At 47.9% G+C, this 19,234-nt stretch overlaps 1 protein-coding gene and 1 long non-coding RNA gene across 4 annotated transcripts; one reads left to right on the forward strand and one right to left on the reverse strand.

The window, feature by feature from the left end:
• CNOT6L (CCR4-NOT transcription complex subunit 6 like) lies at positions 1–18,143 on the forward strand. Of its 2 annotated transcripts, none has more exons than XM_079306000.1 (12): positions 1–193; positions 11,336–11,457; positions 11,550–11,736; positions 12,132–12,217; positions 12,555–12,644; positions 13,403–13,471; positions 13,734–13,891; positions 14,260–14,414; positions 14,679–14,830; positions 15,521–15,745; positions 16,142–16,344; positions 16,444–18,143. In XM_079306000.1, exons 2-12 carry the CDS (start codon positions 11,346–11,348, stop codon positions 16,654–16,656), a joined length of 1,650 nt encoding a protein of 549 aa, XP_079162126.1. In that variant the 5' UTR covers positions 1–193; positions 11,336–11,345; the 3' UTR covers positions 16,657–18,143. The 2 variants fall into 2 exon arrangements, with proteins under 2 accessions (XP_079162126.1, XP_079162125.1); XM_079305999.1 differs by lacking the exon at positions 1–193 and adding an exon at positions 2,082–2,100.
• Positions 2,165–4,343, reverse strand: LOC306802176. 2 transcript variants are annotated; one of them, XR_013774296.1, is made up of 3 exons: positions 3,869–4,343; positions 3,408–3,473; positions 2,165–2,257 (listed from the first exon to the last, which is right to left on the reverse strand). It is a non-coding gene; the product is annotated as an uncharacterized lncRNA (long non-coding RNA). The 2 variants fall into 2 exon arrangements; XR_013774297.1 differs by lacking the exon at positions 3,869–4,343 and having other exon boundaries at positions 3,408–3,536.
• Positions 18,144–19,234: the final 1,091 nt, after the last annotated feature.

The following is a 19,234-nucleotide window of genomic DNA, read 5'->3' on the forward strand; positions in this document are numbered from 1 at the left end:
CCCTGCGCGCCCCGGCCGCCGCCGCTCCTCCTCCTCCTCCTCTCCTTCCTCCTCCTCCTCCTCCTCCTCGCCGCCGCCGCCGCCCGGGCCCCGCGGCTCCGTCCCCGCCGCCCGCGGGCCGCCGCCCGCATGTCGTGTTTGCCCGCCCCGCCGCGCCGCCGCCGGCCCCGCCGCCCCGCCGCGCCGCATGCAGGTGAGAGCGGGCGGGAGCGGCCCCGCCGCCATGTCGGGCCCCGCCGGCAGCGCCGCGCCGGGCCGGGGGCTGCGGGCTGCGGGCACGGCCCCGCCGCGGGGCCAGCCGCGCTCGGGGGGGGAGGATCGGCCGCGGGACGGATCCCGGCCGCGGGGTGCGCCCGGCCGAGGGGCAGATGGCAGGGCGAGGCGCAGCTCAGCCCCGCGGGCCCGATCCCGGCCGCAGGGTGACGCTCGGCCGGGGGCGCGTCCCGGCCCCGTTCGCTCCGTGAGCCCCGCGTGGGCTCGGCCCGAGGGCGCTGCGCCGTTCGGCTGTTCCGCCGCCTTGCCCGGGGCTTTCCCGGCGGTCCGCGGCCGGTCCGTAGGAGGAGGATGACAGGAGTGTCACCTGCAATAGAACCTCGCTGCCAGCCCAGGCGGCGGTGCTGGCACATGAAAGCACACACGCTCTAAGGCTGAGTTTAGCTAGTCCGGGCTCGCCGCTTAAACTCCTGGCAAATGTGGTGGAGGGCTCTGTTGCTCCCCAGCCACAGCACATTTTATCTGACCTTCTGGAAATCTGTAGACCGGCGGGTTTTATCGGGCCCTTTTGGAAACTTTGAATAGGCTGAGTATTTGTTTTGGGGAGGTACAACTTCTCCTGAGTTGCCGTGCTGATAAGGATTTTACACGGCCTTGGTGAAGCGGGGAATTTTTTACAATTAAATCCACCTCGGTGCCCTTTCCTCTCTGTGACACTCCCACAAAACTCAAAGCTAACCTAGAGGGGCAGACACCCACCCAGAAGTTGTTCATGGTGTGCAGACATGGCTGATCATCAAAGTGATGGTAATGCGTTTATAAAAAGAAAAAAAAATAGCACATTATTCCTAACAACAGCCAGACCCAACCCAGAGAATTCCTAGAATCATTGTATCATCCTGTATCCCAGTTTGGAAGGCTCTGGAGCTTCAGCAGTGTCCTGGAGGGAGCCCTGTTCCCTCCTCGCATCCCTGCCCACCGAGTGAGGCATCTCAGAATTTTGGGGAGCCTGATTTTAGAATTTGGCTCTGGAGCAGATGGGCACTGCTGGCACCTCCCTGCTCTGGAATAATGATCCACATCACCAACCTGCAGGATCGTGTTGGTTCTCCCAAACAGAGCCTGTGTGGGAGCCCTGCCCGGGCATGAAGCCTCCTCCAGAGGTGGCTGAGGGTGCCACAAGCCCCCTGGCAGTGTCCCTGCTGGGTTTCACAGGACAGAGGAGATTCTGCAGAGCTCTGCTGTCTGCTGAACAAACCTCTTAAACACTTTCAGTTTTGTTCCCTTCTTCCTATTAAAAGCGGGGGCTGCTCCGAGCGCTGAAGTGCAGCACAATTTAATTTATTCCCTTTTATCTCTTCCTACAGGGGCTCCTTCTCCTTTAGTTTGTGCATTTCATTGAAGGATAGAACCCAGTGTAAACAGCCCATGGGTGTTCCTGTGCAAAGTTGAGTTTTCTGCCACCCTTGGAAGGCCACACTAATGTGTCAGGGGTGAGGCTGCCCATCAGCAGAGTGCTGGACAGGTTTTCCCTCAGCTGCAGCAGGAAAAAGGCAAAACTTTGCAGAGTTTCCCACCCGAGCTGGTGCTGGCACAGCTGTGTCTGCACAGTGACAGACAGAGTGACTGACAGAGCTGTGCCACACGAGCCCCAGCTGCAGGAGCACTTATCTGCAGAAGTGCACTTTTACTGATAGAGCTTGTTTTCCTTCTCTGAAGGGTGTTTTGCCCTGTCCTGGGGATGGAGCCTGCTCAGGCATTTCTGCCTGCATGGCAAGGGCAGAGCAGGGATGGCTGCTCCAGGTCTCTTTGCTGTGTGTGGCTCTCCTTCCCATCCAGAATCTGCAGGGGCTCCATCACATTTGCAGTGGGAATTCTCTTGTGGCAGTATGATGTTACAGCTGTTTTCTTTCCATTGGCAGGTGGTTGATAAAACTTCCATTTCATGGGATAAACTGGGATTATTTTGTTGGTTTCCATTAACAGCTGTGGTTTTGCAAAAAGCCAGGCAGGCTTCTGAGCAAGTTTAGCTTTCACACCAGTCCTAGGAGAAATAAGCCATAAAGTGAGCCCAAGACATGTGTGTGGACTCTATTAGGAGAATGAAAAAGCACCAGTGGAGAAAAATTAATTAATTTCCACACTGGGTAAATCTCTACTTAATTTAAATCAAAACCAACAAGAATTAAAACTTAGAGTTAGGTAGATCACAGCAGCCACTGGCTTTCTTGTTTGAGCCAATGTGCACAAATGGGGGGATGTGTTTCTTTTTTCTCATTAAAACCCTCCCCAAGGTTTTAAGTGATAAAATGATGCATCAGTAATATGCACAATTTCCAGGCAAATTTTCTTGAACCACCCCCAAGAAGTTCTGCTTCTACCAGCTGTAATCTGCTGGACACTTTTGGGTTACTTGGGTTTAGAAGGGAAGATAAATCCAAGTAAGTGCTTACTTTTTACTTGCTTACTGTTTATTGGAAAGAGGTTTTGGGAGTGCCAAAAGGGCACTCGAGGCACGGGGTGTAACCTGATTTGCAGACTACTGAGAAAGCAAAAGTAACAGTGGAGCTTACTTTTTTTTTTGGGAGTATAAGATGGCATTTGTGGAAACTTAAAAAAAAAAGTTAAAATATGTCTAAGGCATATTTAGATTCAGGAGGATTTGCTGTGGATTTAGTGCTTTAGAGCATTAAATGCTAAGCCTCTTGTAATATTTGTTTTTTGTCCAGATTCTGTGGTTCTCTTGATGGCAGGCTATAATCAAGGCTTGGGTGCTGTTAACAGTGGCAGTGTGGTATAACTTCACTTTCTGATTAATTCTTCAGGTTCCAGTGATTTGGTTGTATACTTGTAATGATTAAAAAAAAAAAAACAACAACAAAAAAAATGAGTTTCTTTATCAAGATCCTTAGGTGGTGACAATATTTCTGGAATTCTGCTGCTCTGTCTTTTGTGCACCTCGGGGCTGTCATCAAACTTCCCACCACAAGAATCACTCCAGAAAGATCAGCTTAAAGTAAACTGAAGTGTCTGGCAGAAGATGGCAAAAAAGGACTCCAGGAGTGGCAGGATCCATTTGTGCCTCCAGACTGGGAGCTGGATGCAGAGAGCCCTGGGGAAGGCCTTTAGCTGAACCTGCTGACTGGCTCTGTCAGCAGCTCAGTAAATTCACAAAAGGGCTACGTGACACTCACCTCCAGTGGCAAGGTACTGGGGCCTCACTTGGTGCTGCTGGGTGGGAGAAAATTCCTCTCTCTCAGCTGAAAAATGAGAAAAAAAAATCCTCATTATCCCCCAAAACAAAAACAAACATCAGACTGAAGTTACTTTAAATATAAGAGAGCACTGGAAGAAAATCTTCCTGAAATCCTGTTGGGAAGAGCAACTTTTGCAGTCTCCTGGGCATCTCCCTGCAGAGATGTGACTTCAGGAGTGTTCAGCCACCACCAGAAAGATTTGACAGGTGGTGATGGAAAACAGAATTAAAGATAGGCAGACATGCACTGTGTGCTGTTCTACACTAAACATCTTTTACCCCATTGAGGGGGAGATGTCCAACCAGCACTCAGAAAAATGCTCCAAAAGCAGCTCTGGGCAATTGCAGCTACCAGTCAGCAAGCTCAGGGATTTTGGGAGCTTCATGCTCAGCACTCACCTGGTTGTGGGGTATTATCTTCCCCATTCTGCTTGCCTGGGGAGGAGCTTGGTGCTTTTTCTGAGAAAGACACAAAAAATGTGAATAAAAGGGCTGTGGCACTCCAAATGCAGATTTGCAGAATATGAAGGCTGAGGTGTAAGTGCATGTTCTAAATTAAAATTATCCCTTCAAGGAGTTCAGGTTTGGGTTCCCCTCCCCTGCAGCTGGAGGGTTGGGAAATTTCAGACAAGAAGAGACAAATCCTTCAGAGCACCCTGCCACCATCCCTGTTGATGTGAAGCTGGATTATTCCTTACCCTAAACAAGCCATAAAGGGAAACCTCTTGTGCCCTCAGCCAGGAGCAGCAGGAATTTTCATGGCTGGGAGGCAGCTCTAGGCCCTTTCCCAAGTTTTGCATCACCTGTACCCTGCAGAGGGAATGCAAAGCCAAGCTGCTGCTCAGTGCCCTTGATCCTGGCCACCAATCCTTCCACACTTTCTCTGCAAGTCTCACTGCTGCTTCCAAGGGCCTGGGAGGGAAGACCCAAACATTCTACTTGATTTTTTAAAGGCAGGAAAAGTTCCTGGGCTGGGGCAGCTCTACAGGAGAGGGAGCAATGTTCAGCCTTGTGTTGCTGCAGAGGGACCCTCCTCCCTGCTTTGGTGTCAAACACCTTTTTTTTTTGAAGTTCATCAGATTCCAGGAGTACAAAGAAAAGTACAAAACCCATAAGATTTGGTCAAGCTGTTAATAATAATCAGGATTTGTGGCTGGTGTTCAAGTTTGCTGTTTACCCTTTAGGGCAGTTGAATGAATTGCTTGGGTAGTTTTCCCCTCTCTTTTCAGGAATGCTTCCATCTGAGTGAGCATCTTTGTGCCTTCTAATCACAAATTAGTTTTGCCTTTTTTATTTTCTCTTCTTCCTAAGAAATCAATCTATAGGGCCTTTCAAAAGGCTCATGGGTTTAAGCACCATCTCTTTTTTCCATAGAATACTCCCAGGAAAATTGAGAGAGGGGAGAAACAGAAAACATCCTTTGTGTGCTTTGCTGGGTATCACCATCCTGTGTGAGATCACAAGGGGGGTGTAGGTCACCAAAAAAAAATGTCCTTTATCCTGAGTCAGCCTTGACACGTGGAGAATATCCTTTGCTCTTCCCACTTCCCCTACAGCTTAAAATTCAATTTCTGCTTATTGTATGACATTAATTTACAACTGGCCCTGGCAGTGGGAAGGAGCTAGCACAGGATGAACAGCTGCCCAGCCAAAATTTCCACTTGTGAACGCCTTTCCTCTAATCCCTTTTTGTTCTGGAAGGTTAAGAAAGCAAAAGGAAAGCAGGGCCAGATGATTTCTCACATACCAGAGCAGTCCCAGGTGCCAGGAAGAGCAGGGCTCACCATTTTCCCTTCAGCCAAGTCACATCTTGCCACTGGGAGCAGGTCAGTGTCCAGGGATATGTTTGTACCTGTGCCAGGAGCCTCTTCCTCCTCCTCCTCAGTCTGGAGCAAAGGACTGGCCAGGAGTGGAGTTCATCAGAGGGATTAGGAATGGTTGGAGTGTTTCAGACCTGTGGATAGACCAGGAGGTTTGAGAACAGGCCTGTGCTACATGCAAGGTGATTTTCTGCCTGCTCTAGGAACCCCCAGGTGCCTCCTGTGCAGGTAGAGGGGGAATAATTCAGTTTTAAGTCATTGGTCACTTATTTCATGGCAGCTGCAGGTCTGAACAAAACAACCCTGGATGTGGGGAGATGAGTATCACTCCCAGGTATTTTCTGCTTGGAAAATTATGTGGTTGGAAACCTCAGGCTGTCAACAAGGCTCCAGCATTCCTGAATCCATACCTGTCTCTTGCCCCTGCCCAGTGTGTCTGTGCTCTTCCTTTACCCTCCATTTCTGCACAGCAGGGGAGGTAGCACCAGGGCTTTGGGCTGCATTTGTCTTCTCTAACTTCCTTTCAGAGAGCTCTGTACTTAACCTCTCACCTGCCAGTATGTTGAGAAATAGCAGAAAACCAATCTGCTTGAAAAACTGCAGCAAAAGTTGCCAGAGGTATTCCCTGGCTGAGATGAAATCCCTTCAGAGGAACCCACACAAGTTCAGCCTCTCCTCTGGAGCAGGGTGCCCAGAGAAGCTGTGGCTGCCCCTGGAAGTGTCCATGGACAGGGCTTGGAGCAGCCTGGGGGAGTGGAAGGTGTCCCATGCAGAGAGTGGAACTGGATGGTTTTAAGGTCCCTTCCACCCCAAACCAGTCAGGGATTCTGTTTGGGAGTTTAAGTATGGTGTAAATGCTCATGGGAAAGACTGGGATAATCAAATACAGAAAGAGCTCAACTATCTTTCAATATTCAAATAATATGCTTTGCTCAGGCTATTATGCAAACTTTTCTTCTTCTGAGATTAAAATGCAAAGTACATTTAAACACACCCTCTGGAGAACAGGGTTTATTCCTGTAAGCTGGGGGGGTTAACAGAACCCTTTTCTCTCCCCCTGAGTGTACAAGCCCAGCTACTTTGAGCTCTAGTGCAGCATCCTGTGGCCTGTTCAAACTGAAAAGGCTCATGCATTGTGCCAGTGATTGCAAAACAATTTCCACTATCAGTGTGTGGTTTTGTCTTTGGCCTTTCTTTCTTTTTCTCCTCCTTTCTTTTAAAACCTTGAGCTTTGACTCACCCAAACTTACCTGTGGTTGAACAAGTAACTCTAAAGCTGTTTGAATTAAGTTTTACAGTGGCAGATTTCTTTGGATTGTAGAGGGAGAGTAACTGAAGTGTTGCTGGGCTTGGCTTATTCTGTGGAGGTGTTGGCAGTCTCCCACTGAAAAGGGAAGATTTCCAACCATGGAAATAATCTCATTTCTGCTAGCACAAACTTTGCTTTGAAGGATGAAAGGGTATTGATGATTCCAGCTGTACCTTAAGGTTGGCTCATTGAGAAGAGCTGTCCTGAGTTCCTGCAGTGTGCATGGATTCACAATTCCTGTGCAGTTTTACTCCAGGAACAGGTCAATAGCTGTCTGCTCTCCAGGTATTGATCCTGAGGAGGTGAATGAGGCAGGGAGGTGGCTCAGAGCAGCAGCCTGAGCAGGCTCATTGCTGAGGAGGGGTGTCACATCAGCCTTGTCACTAGAAGAGCTCTGTCCCTCAGGGCTCAGAGGGACACCAGGGCACTGCCAGCTCCCTCTGCTCACACTGCTGGAGTTCAGTGTCCCTCAGGCCTAGGAAACCCCCCTGCTCTGAGTTGCAGCCATGCATGGCTGCTTCTCTTGTGTGCCCACAGCCCAGGGTGGTGTTTGCCTTGATCCAGCACTGGCTGCTTCCTTCCCCAGACTCCAGTGACTTCAGCTCCTAATCCTTTAAGCCACTCTGTCCTGGATCTCATTAGAAGCCCAGCACTCTCCAGGGGATGGAGCAGCATTGCAAATGGGTCATTTCTCTGAAACAGTGCAAGACACTTGTGTAAATAAATAAGTGCACTGTTTAAACCAGCCCTTTGGGGGCTTCTGATGACATTTATTTACAGGCTGGCTGCTGCAAACACTTCTTGCCCTACAGTAGCCCCTGAAAGCATTTCTGGTAAGCAGAGGCTTATTTTGGGGAGCAGCCTGCCCTGTGTTTGGATGTGAAGCAGCCCAAGAGCTGCTCTGGAAGCCCAGAGTGTAAAAGGCAGGTATCTCTCAGTGACCCATGTGGATATTCAGGAGGTGCCATGCACACACTGAGAGGTCACAGGCTGCTTCCAGCAGGGCAGGGACTGTTCCTCTGCAGGGAGGACTGACTCCTAACCAAGCACAGCAATAAAAAGCAGCTGTGTAATGCTGGGTAGGATTTCCATGCAGTAAATAGTTCAGCTGCTCCCTAAGTGGGGGTGTGACACGGAGGAAGAGGAAGGGTGGAAACCTGGATATTCTGGTGTTACCTGTGATTTAAGAAAAGACTGCTGCACTTAGAGGAGATGAGGGAATGAGGGCAATAACTAGTGGGTGTATGTCAGTGGGACAATTAGCATTTCCATCAAGTGAGTGCCAGTTGGCTCTGGAATTAATCAAATACAGCCCATTCCCTCCCTTCCCACTCCTCCCCTTGGCTTTTGCTGCTTGCTTTTGTGACTTGTCTGTGCTCCTCTGGCCTCAGAGATAATAATGTGGAGCCCCCTGGGATCCCAGCACCACTGAATTTACCTTTCTTACCTTTGCCTGTTCCCAACTTGAATTTCCTTGTACTCGTTGTCAGACTTGCCTCAGGGATTCTTTCAAATCTCCTTAAACATTGTTTTTTAATTGTTTGGGGTTTTTTTAATAAAAAAAGCCATGATGAGGCATTTGTATTTGATTCCCTGCTAACCTCTATCCCCAGTCAGGGTACTTGGAATAAGAATGATAAAGACACAGTACCTGGGCTGGCAGGCTCAGGGTGCTTGTTGAATTCTTGGGAGAGGCAGTGTACACAGAGGTGCTTGGACATATTCCTGCAGGAAAGCACCATGAAAAAAAGCTCAGATCCACACAAAGGACCATCAGAATTCCCCATTCTCCAACATTTTTCTTGCTAGGATAAACACACCAGATCCTGTATATAGGGATATAGCACATAGTTTACTAACACATCTGTGCATAGCCCAGTCTTGGCAGGTTCCTTTCAATCCCCTTAACATACCCTTGAACAATCATCTGGTTTTCCTCCCCCCCAGAGTTCTCCAGTTTGACTCATCCACATGCAGAGGCTGGGGGAAAAAACAAAAAGAAAGAATTACCAAGAATGTCACTGGGCTGAAGGCAGGGGTTTGGAGCTGTGCCAGACATCCATGAGCTCAGGGCTGCAGCAGGATGCAGGCACAGCTCTTCTCCATTTGCCTCCTGGTTAGTGCACTGAGGTGTGAAACAACTTAAACAAAGCATCTTATGGTCACTGCAGTTTAAAAAATGCATCTTCTGCACCCTTTGGGGGAGGCACACACACTTCTGTGTGTTTGAAACACAGAAGTTCCTGTTGTTTGTTGCCAAAAAAGCATTTCCTCATATTAAAAACCTCTGCTGCAACCCAGTAGCTCAGCTTTTCCTCCCTGGCACTCTTCACACCTTCAGTAGCATTCCATTATTTGTTTTTTATCTCCAGGATTTAAATGGTAAGTCAGCATGCCTCATACACAAAAAACCCAGCAAATAAAACAGCATAAAACCCCCAAAAGTCCAAGGAAAAGGCAGGCACAGCCCTGGTGGTGGAAGCACAGTACCTGCCCCTGGTCCATTTTATATCCATCTCAGAGAGCTGCTTAGGCTCACCCAGGACCACCCCTGGGGTTCCAGCTGAGTAATCCTGCTCTGCCAGCCACCTCTGGGGTTTTGGGGATGGACTTGGACCCAAAGAATTACTTTAGGAACCTCCAGAGCTAAAATACTGTTCTTAGTAACACACTGATGTCCTCATCTCCAGGTTTTCTTTAATTTACACAAAACCAGGAAGAGATTTTGTGTTTCATTTACACAAAATCAGGGTCACACTAAGTTTACAGGGTTGGATCTGTAGCACAGAGCAAGTTTTAGCAGTTTCAGAAGTTTTCCAAGGGGAACCTTTAGGAGAAAAGCCTGCCAGAATTTGCACTGGTGCGCATCAGATTTTGGGGTTAATGGATTCAGGGAACTCAGTGTAGCTCCCTGAAGGCTGAGCAAAAACAGGTTGGGATTTCTGGATATTATTTTAGTTCCAGGACAGGCAGAGTGGGAGATAGGAAAGGTAGAAGTTGGGAACCCAGGCAGAATTAATTTTTTGCCTAAGAAAAAAATTACACACAGTGACTTTCAAGTCTTGCTCAATGTTGCTGTGATGCAGAAAGAGAAAATAAAAAGTGCATTTGATTTGGGTTTGTTTTCCCCTTTCTGTAACTGTGGCAATGACACTGCTGCCTGTTTGACTCACCACTATTTCAAAGCAATATTAAAGTGACTAACAAATAAAAAATGTGCATGTCCTCTGCCTCCCAGCTCACTCCTCTGCAAGGCCCCTGATGGCCACACATGGCTCTGCATGGCAGAGCACTCCTCTTATGAGCCACATTTCAACATCATTTAGTTGGGTGCCCTGCTGAGGAGCAATCCTGGAGCTTTCAGGTGCTCTCAGCACTGTGGTTTTGAGGACTTCATCACAGAGCACTCACCCAGGACCGTTCTGGTTTTGGGGTTCTGGGATGGAGATGGAAGGATTTCAGGTCTAATCCCTTGTCCTTAAGTAACTGGTTCCCTTCCTGGCCCTGTTCCAGGCAGGGTGAGGCAGAATCCTCTTATCCCACAGCTCTGCTGCCGTGTGACTGCACCTGGAAATGACAGGGGCTATAATTAGATGTGGGGCTCACATTTGCCCCTGCAGTTTCATCAGGAGAGGAAGCAGCAGCCCTGTAACTGAGAGCCTTGGCAGGGGACAGCCCTGACAGCTCCTGCTCCATGCTGGGACACTGCTCTGGCTGCCAGCATCAGCTGGAAACCCTGCAGGACTTGACCCTCATAAAGGGAGAGTGGGATCTGTGCTTAGGTGGACTGGCTGGACAAAACCCTCAGCTTGTTACCTCAGTTCAAGGTGGAGCTGTTGGAGGAGCTTCAGCTACTGCAGCTGGCTGTAGGAGAGATGTCTGTTTGAGGGGAGAGCAGCTGCTTTGGATTTGTATAAAATCAGGGCTTGAGGATTTTGTCTGTCTGGAGAGGAAAAGTCCAGCCAACAGCAAACTCTGCTAACCTCTGTGTTTTTAAGCACACACTGTCCTGCTCAGCACAACAGCCTAGGAGGCATGGAATAAAATCTCTGCCTGTGTCCCCTGGCAAGGGGATGGTTTTTGAATGGGACATGAGAGCTCCCTTCTGACAATCAGGACAATTGGGTGGATTTGCTGTGCACAGGCTGGTTCTTAGACTTCTGATATTCACATTTTGCACCTGGCTGGAGCCCTTTGTGCCCCAGAACAGCTAAATGAGAACTTTACCTGAGCTCTTTTTATGGCCCCTGGGCCATTAGGAATAAAAAGGTCTTGGCTGATCCCGAGCATGAGAAAGCACAAAACACAAAAGCTGGATAGTTAATGGGAAAATTGAGCTAATGCCCCCTCAGACTGTAATTTCAAGCCTTGTGTAAGTGCAGGGGAGAAGTGGGACTTGGTTGAAATTCAGAGCCTTCCCTTCAACTCTTGGTTCCCTGTGCAAGCTCCAGGTGGGAGCAATCCAGGAACAGCAGAACGCTCTGATCTTGTCTGCAGGTTCTGCACACAGCAAACAACTGTTGGGGTGTAAACTGGGAAACCTGGCAGATTCCTAGGAAGAAATGCTCTTTTCCATCCCAGAATTTGCCCAGGTGTGGGCACCTGCTCAGCAGCCCAGTTATTTGTTGTGCATAAACCCTGGGGCAGGTTGCTGCGGGGTATCCCTGGGAAAGGTCAGCTCATGGCAGGCTAGAAACAAAGGAATGCTGTGGAGTAACAGTTGTGGTGGTCTTTCAGACTAACAGGGATGCCAAAGGAAAAATATGATCCTCCAGATCCTCGCAGAATTTACACCATCATGTCAGCAGAAGAGGTGGCCAACGGGAAGAAGTCTCACTGGGCTGAATTAGAGATCTCAGGTGAGTGGGCTGGGGTTAGAATTGGCCCTGCAGGGGCAGTTTGTGCCCTGTGTCCCAGAGTGAAGAGGGGGCTCCTGGCTTTGCTGTTGCAGGCAGAGTGCGGAGCCTGAGCGCGTCGCTGTGGTCGCTGACACACCTGACTGCTCTGCACCTCAATGACAACAACCTGACTCGCATTCCACCTGATATTGCCAAGCTTCACAATCTGGTTTACCTGGATCTCTCATCCAACAAGCTCAGAAGTTTACCAGCAGAACTAGGAAACATGGTGTCTCTCAGGTGAGGGGAGTTATTCTGGTTAACTCCAAAAAAAATCTCTATTGTGGGATTGGGACTGAGAGTTTCAATTTGTTGCCTGTGCTTGTATTTCAAATAATCCTAAAAAAATCCAGGTTGGTGCAGAGCTTTGGGTCTAGTAATGACTGTTGGGTTCACTGGGCTTTTTTTCTGTTTGTTGATCTATCACTTTTCATCCCTGGTTTCATCTTGGTTTTTGTGGCTTTTTCCCCCTAATGAATGTATTTCAGTCATACTTTGACACGGGAAGACTGGCCTATCTTTCCATAATAAAATTCAGGGTGAAAAGTTTTCTCTTTGAGGATGAGCAGTGTTCTGCACCTTAGGAGTTTCTTCTGCAGTAATACTCACCCAGAGTGTTTTTGCATTTGCTGCAGGGAATTGCTTTTAAATAACAATCTGTTACGGGTTTTGCCTTATGAACTTGGACGGCTCTTCCAGCTGCAAACACTGGGTTTGAAAGGTGAGCTCTTTCCAGTTCCATATTCCTACAGGTTCTTGGGAATCCTGAGGGGGGCTGGCCTCAAAACCTTCCTCTATTACCCCAAGGTTTTCTGACAGATTATTTGAAGCATTAAGTTGGTAGCAAAAATGACCATGCAGTTAGGAAAACAATGCTTGTCTTCCTTACTGCTGCTCAGCTTCCTTAGGAGCTCATTTCAAATCTGCAGTCAGGGAAATAAACCCTTTAACCTGCTGAGTTAATTTGTCTGTTCTCATTCTGGGAGATTTCCTTTGGGGGAAAGCCTGGAGGAAGGCAGGCAGCTGATCCCCCTGCTGTTGTTTTGTGCTGTTGGCAGGCAATCCTTTATCCCAAGATATTCTCAGCCTCTACCAGGATCCAGACGGAACCCGAAAGCTACTGAACTACATGCTTGACAATCTAGCAGGTACAGCCCTAAGGATCTGCTGGGCAAAAAGGCTGTGAAAGGAGGATTTGCTGCTAAAGCAAGGCTCTGAACCACTGGAGGGAGAGTATTTGTTCCCTGCTCTAGTGTTTTTGTCAGGTGGCTCCAGTCATATCCTGAAACACGAGGCTGATGTGTGCTAAGGTTCTCCCCTGTTACACTAAAATGTTCTCTCTGTTCTGCTTGAAACCCTTCAATTACCAACCAAGGGCAAAGTCTGCCTTGCTGAAACCATTTTAGTTCTCCCCACCAGAAATAATCATTTGAATGCAAGCACAATGTCAAATTTAGCTCGAGAAACACCAAAGCCATTAAGAACATCCAGTACCTGACTTCAGTGCTGCTCTGTGGTTCTGTAGCTGAGCCTTCTGCTTGGCCTCCTTTGCTGTCTCCCAAGTTAAGGCACTGCTGGAAGGATGGATGCAGGGTGAGGTTCCTGGAGAAGGGGTGGCTGAACCATGCCAGGATTTACCCCTTCCTTCTTCAGCAGATTATTCAGTGTGCAGGAGCATTTCTGTGGTGCTTCTAAATCTGAAAACAGGAGACAAAAGTAGTCACGAATCTTACAAATGATAATTTTCCCCTCAGTAGAGCTACTCATTTAAATGATTTTTGCCTCCCCTGAAGACTTGGGGAATTGGGGATGCAAAACACATTATTGTTCAGTCATCACTTTGACTTAGAAATTGTAACTTACAAACAGAAACTCGGAATTAATCACTGGTTTAATTTTTTTGTAGTTCACCCAGAGCAGCTGCCTCCAAGGCCATGGATTACTTTAAAAGAACGAGACCAAATTCTGCCCTCAGGTAAATCTGTGGTTATTCTCCCTGACACACTGGGAAACTTGTCTTAGGCTTCATTTTCCTGGGATCAGAGTGAAAACAACAATTTATTAATTTGTACTAGAAAAATTGACACGTGGCTGTCCTGTAAATACAATTTTTGTTATTTGAACAGGATGCTGGACATTTCTTTTCCATGGAGGGCTTTGTCACAGCTCTTCCAGCCACCCTTGCCCAGTCTCCAGAGGCTGACAGCCTTTCCCTTTGTTTCTGTCTCTCCTTGCAGCTTCATTTACAGTTATGTGTTACAATGTGTTGTGTGATAAATACGCCACCCGGCAGCTCTATGGCTACTGCCCATCCTGGGCACTCAATTGGGAGTACAGGAAAAAGGGAATCATGGAAGAAATCGTCAACTGTGATGCAGATATCATCAGTCTTCAGGTAATTCCAGAAAACTGCATTTTCCATCAGAAACACAAAACATGGACCTCCACCTTTAGGATTAAATGTTCCCTATGGCAACATCATAGTTTGATAGCAAATTCCAGGTCTTCCCAATGCTAAGCTGTGTATCCATATTGCTGTGTCAAGCATATCAGGTGTGGTCTGCTGCTATTCAAAATATACCTGTCACTTTGCCTTTGGGAGGGAGTCCAGGAAATCCAGGAATGCACAGCAGTTCCCAGCAGGCCATTAGTCTGGGAAGTGACACGGATTATGCAGTTTTTCTGACTGCAAGCCAGGGCAGGCACAAGGAGGGGTTTCTTCCCTTCACTTCTTTATCCTGAGGTGTTTGTGTACAATTGCAGGAAGTGGAAACAGAGCAATACTTCACCCTTTTCCTGCCAGCCTTGAAAGAACGGGGATACGACGGATTCTTCTCTCCAAAGTCACGTGCCAAAATCATGTCCGAGCAGGAGAAAAAGCATGTGGATGGCTGCGCCATATTCTTCAAAACAGAAAAGTAAGGGGCAGCAGCAGCTTGTGCAATTGCCACCAAAACCTCAGAACAGCTTCCAGGAATTAGGATGGAAGTTTCCCAAAGCCTGTCAAGGGTTTTCACTGCTTCCAAAGAGAAAACCGCAGCTCTGGGGTGGTGTGCAGACCCAGCGGGAGGGGGCGGGAAGAGAGGGAGCCTGAGGGAGCAGGCAGGGGCTGGTTTCAGGTGGGGACATGCCCTGGGGCCGTGGTCCCAGCTGCTCACCCTGGCTCTGTCCCCCTTGGCCAGGTTCACCCTGGTGCAGAAGCACACGGTGGAGTTCAACCAGGTGGCCATGGCCAACTCGGAGGGCTCGGAGGCCATGCTGAACCGGGTCATGACCAAGGACAACATCGGAGTGGCCGTGGTGCTGGAGGTGCACAAGGAGTTATTTGGAGCAAGTGAGTACAGCTGTGGTGTCCCCAGTGATTCCAGCAGGAGTTACTGCTAGGCAATCCATGCTGATGCTGTTGGTGGTGCAGCCAAACGCAGCCCGTCAGACAGGCACATGGTCTGGTTGTGCTCACAGCAAGATGCCCAGCATCTGCTTTTCTCCTTCCAAGCTTTTATCCCTGCTTGCTTACTCTGTTACATTCTGCTTGAGCAGCTCAGCTTTCCTAAGGTCACTGTGTTTACACACATTTGCTCTTACTGGTAGTTGTCAACAATGTTCAACTTCTATTTTCAACTCTTTTTCTCCCCTGGATTGACTCCTTCCACCCTCCCTCAGTGGTTAGACATCAGTGCTAAAGTACTGATGCAGAAGGAGGAGATTATCAGATCTCTTTTCCTGCCTCTTGATTGACTGACTGGCACATTCTCATTAAGTTTGATTAGATGCAGCACACAATTCCAGCACAGGTAAAACTGCCACCCTGCTCTGTCTGCATGGCTGGGGCTTTCATGGCTTCAGAGGAGGAAAAGTTCCAGGGCTGGAAGGAGCTTCCTGGGCTGTTGACAGGCATTTCAGCAGGTTTAAGCAATGAAAACACACCTGGTGTGTCTGACCCTGAGCAGCTACACCCTGAGTATGAACAAGCAGGAACCCGCTGCATCTGCAGAACCTTTCACTGCTGAAACTGTTTATCCAGGTATGAAGTCGCTTCACGTGGAAAAGCAGCTGCTCATCGTGGCCAATGCCCACATGCACTGGGACCCTGAATACTCAGATGTGAAACTCATCCAGACCATGATGTTTGTCTCAGAGCTGAAAAACATCCTGGAGAAAGCCTCAAGCAGGCCCAGTAGCCCAGCAGCAGATCCCAACTCTATCCCTCTGGTGCTGTGTGCGGATCTCAACTCACTGCCTGATTCAGGTAAGGCTGTGTTTGGGCCTGATGTTTAACTTACCTTCTTAGAATGTGTGAATCCACTCTGAAGGCAGTGAGGTTGTTTTGCACTCTCCAGGGAAGGCATGGATGAAAGCTTTCCTAGGAGCAGCTGCCTTTGGAAATCTGGCTGAAGAGATGCAGTTCTCTGGCTGTCTCCTGCTTAGAGCTGGTTGCACCTAGAAAAGTGTAGGAAAGCACAGATAGATGGTAAATAAATCACTAAATAAACACCCGTGCCTGAAGCAGCGGTAAATAGGAAAGGTGAGAGTTCCTGGTGAAGACTATAAGGAGAGGGGTTTGCTTTGCTGAGTTTGATCTCATGATGGTTTTTGACATGCCCAGGCCAAAAGGCACTCCCTAAAGGCTTGCCCTTGCCAACAGGTGTGGTGGAGTACCTGAGCAATGGCATAGTGGCCGACAACCACAAGGACTTCAAGGAGCTGCGCTACAACGAGTGTCTGATGAACTTCAGCGGCAACGGCAAGAACGGCGCGTCCGAGGGCCGGATCACGCACGGCTTCCAGCTCAAGAGCGCCTACGACAACAACCTGATGCCTTACACCAATTACACCTTTGACTTCAAGGTGAGCCCCCGGGGCAGCCAGCAGGCTGCTCCCTGCTCGGCGAGGGTGGTGCAGGCTCACCCTCACCCCGCTCTCTCCCTCCCTCCCTCTCTCCCCCAGGGCGTGATTGATTACATTTTCTACTCCAACACTCACATGAACGTGCTGGGAGTCCTGGGGCCCTTGGACCCTCAGTGGCTGGTGGACAACAACATCACGGGCTGCCCGCACCCGCACATCCCCTCGGACCACTTCTCGCTGCTGACGCAGCTGGAGCTGCAGCCGCCGCTGCTGCCGCTGCTCAACGGGGTGCACCTGCCCTCCCGCAGGTAGTGCTGCCCCTCCACGGACCTGTACATTGTAAATCCCTCTGCCTAGGAGTGAAGTATGGCCAACCTTCAGCTGCTTCTTCGAGCTCCTTTCCTTATGTGTTTGATATGAGATTTTGCACATTTTGGTGCATATTGGTATCATTTGGCACTAGGGCTGGAACCAAAGTATTATTCCCCTTTTTCGGGTTTTTAATTTAATTTTTGTTTGTGGATTTGTTTTTTTGGGTTTTTTTTTTTTGTTTGTTTGTTTGTTTCCTTTTTTTTTTTTATTTTACTTTAAACTGGCTTTTTCTTTTCAGTAGGAAGCTGCACTTCTAAATGGACAAAAGAGATTTAAAAACTTGCATTTAAAGCGTTTCAAGGTAATGCTTTTTTCCAGAACGTGGCAAATTGAGCCAACCTTTTAGGAGAAAGAAAAGCAAAACTAGAGACGCTTGTTTTGTAGGAAGAATACTAGAAATACTGTTTGTTTGAATCCAAAATGGAGACTCAACTCTGCATCCAACATTAATTTTGCACATTAGCAAAGCACTTAATACCTGACTATAAAAGATAGGCAGCGTGGCCCTGCCCCTCATCTCAATACTATCAGAAAACCAAAGATAGCCAAGGATCTGTGATCAAATTCGAGCTCTAAATCCTCCTGATTGCAATTTCTTAGGGAGCTGTTGTCAGTCAGGGCTGAAGTAAAAAGCTGCTGGTTCCTTCCCAAATGTTACTGCTCTTTGGATGTGTTGGAAATCCTTGTTTTCTTTCCTTTTAATGCTCTGGGTGGCCAGTTCAAAACCTTGTGCCTCAAGAGGCATTAAACATGATGCAATTTTCTGAAAAAAAAACCTGTTTGGCTGCTTAATGTTAAAAAAAAAAAGGCACAGCGATAGGAAAAGGTCGTGTCTGTGTTTTTAAGTTTTTCTTTATTCTGCTTTTTTGCTGCTATAAGATTTTCTTGAATTTCTATTTGAAACTTTTCATGCACTTTACTGTTTCTAGTCTCCAAATGTGATATTTTTAATAAATGAGAAACATTTTCCATGATGTGAATGAAATTTTTAAGCAGATTGATAAGCCTATATTTATGTCTCATTCGTATACTTAAAAAAAAAAAAAGTCCAATTTGAATTGTGAAATTAGTTTTAAATACTAAAGAGCCATCTTCTGTCTTGCAAAACTGCCAAGTCAGGCTGTTCCTCTTTAACTAAACATTTCCTTTGTCATTTTATACACAGGAAATTTTCCATAGGGGGGAAAATAATATCAATTGGACTTAGAGGAGAAGGTATTCCCTGACTCTGATTGGGGACCAGGGAAGGGGTGGAGTGGGCCAGAAGGCAAAAATGGGTTCAGCAAAGTGACAACTCCCTTGGAAAAGTGCCTAAAAAATGGGGGTGTCATCTGTGGTCTGGGATCAATTGGAAGCAAGGGAGCTGGGGGAAATTCCTGCACAGTGCTTGCTTTGTGCAAAAACATAATAAAACAAAATGGGGAGGGGGGAAAAGAGAAAACCCTTTCCAGAGATGGATTTTCCTCTGGGTGCAGCTATCTCTGTTGGAATATACCTCAGCCTTCCCTGCCTGGCCATGGCACATGGATTGGAGAGCACTGGAAAGTAGAATAGCATGAAAAACTTAATTTTGTGGACATTACCTTTGTGTGTTCAGCTGCTGTGTGTTTGTGGGGAGGGGGGATGCTCTGAGCTGCTCCTCCTGTTCCCCCAGGCACGCTGATCCCAGTGTGAGCAGTGGTTCCTAACCATACTTCACTCCCAGTGGTTTTTGAGCTGTTTGTATAAAATGGAATTTCCAATTCACCCATGATTGTCTATGAAGTGCAGAGGAGCCCATTTAGTAATAAAAATCAAAACCCAGCACCAATGTTTTGTAATATGGGGGTGGGAGAGGATGGGGAGGGGAAAGCCCAAACCTTGGCAAACGTTGTGAGCTGCTCCAGCTGGATTTTCCTTTGGTTTCTTGCCATGGGAGTGTTCTGTTGCAGGAAGGTGTTCCATTGGATTTTCTCTGCTGCACTTCCCAAAGCTCCTCACGCCGTGTGGTTTTTAACACTAAAATGTTATTTTAACAGACATTGCACAAAAAAAAAACCCAGTCTTGTTTATGTTTCAGTCAATGCACATGTTTACCTGCCTCTCCTGTGTGCTCCCTCCTGGTTTTCCCTTCCCAGCAGGAGCAGAGGGGATGGTGCTTTTGTCCCAGCCTCATCCCAGCACGTTGCAGGAATACCTGGAAAAAAGGCTCCAAGTCCTTCCCTGCTCCTCACTGCCTCAGTTTGCTCCCCAAAACACGGTGCCTGGTGTCCACTCCCAAGGGACAGCACTGCCTAAAGCCAGCAGAGAAAACAAAATCCAACACCCTTCTACAAGCAACTTTTTAAAACTCAACCTGGTGAATCTGTCCGATACGGGGTTTTGTGTGTGTATATATATATACATATATACATATATATAAAAAAGAGAATTTTGTACAACGGAGCTGAATATTGCTTCCTTCTTTCACTCTAAGAAGACTGAACCTTGCACAAGTTTGGTCATGCACACACCCTCACCCTTTGGTATTCCAAGGTGA

This window comes from Erithacus rubecula (assembly GCF_903797595.1).
Source record: "Erithacus rubecula genome assembly, chromosome: 5".
Classification (NCBI taxonomy): domain Eukaryota; kingdom Metazoa; phylum Chordata; class Aves; order Passeriformes; family Muscicapidae; genus Erithacus; species Erithacus rubecula.

Bases quoted from the DNA above. Each gene is read 5' to 3' on its own strand.
- CNOT6L (XM_079306000.1), top strand. From the start codon at position 11,346: ATGCCAAAGGAAAAATATGATCCTCCAGATCCTCGCAGAATTTACACC. The intron at 12,645-13,402 runs GTACAGCCCTAA...ATTTTTTTGTAG, and splicing joins CATGCTTGACAATCTAGCAG to TTCACCCAGAGCAGCTGCCT. The intron at 15,746-16,141 runs GTAAGGCTGTGT...CCTTGCCAACAG, and splicing joins CAACTCACTGCCTGATTCAG to GTGTGGTGGAGTACCTGAGC.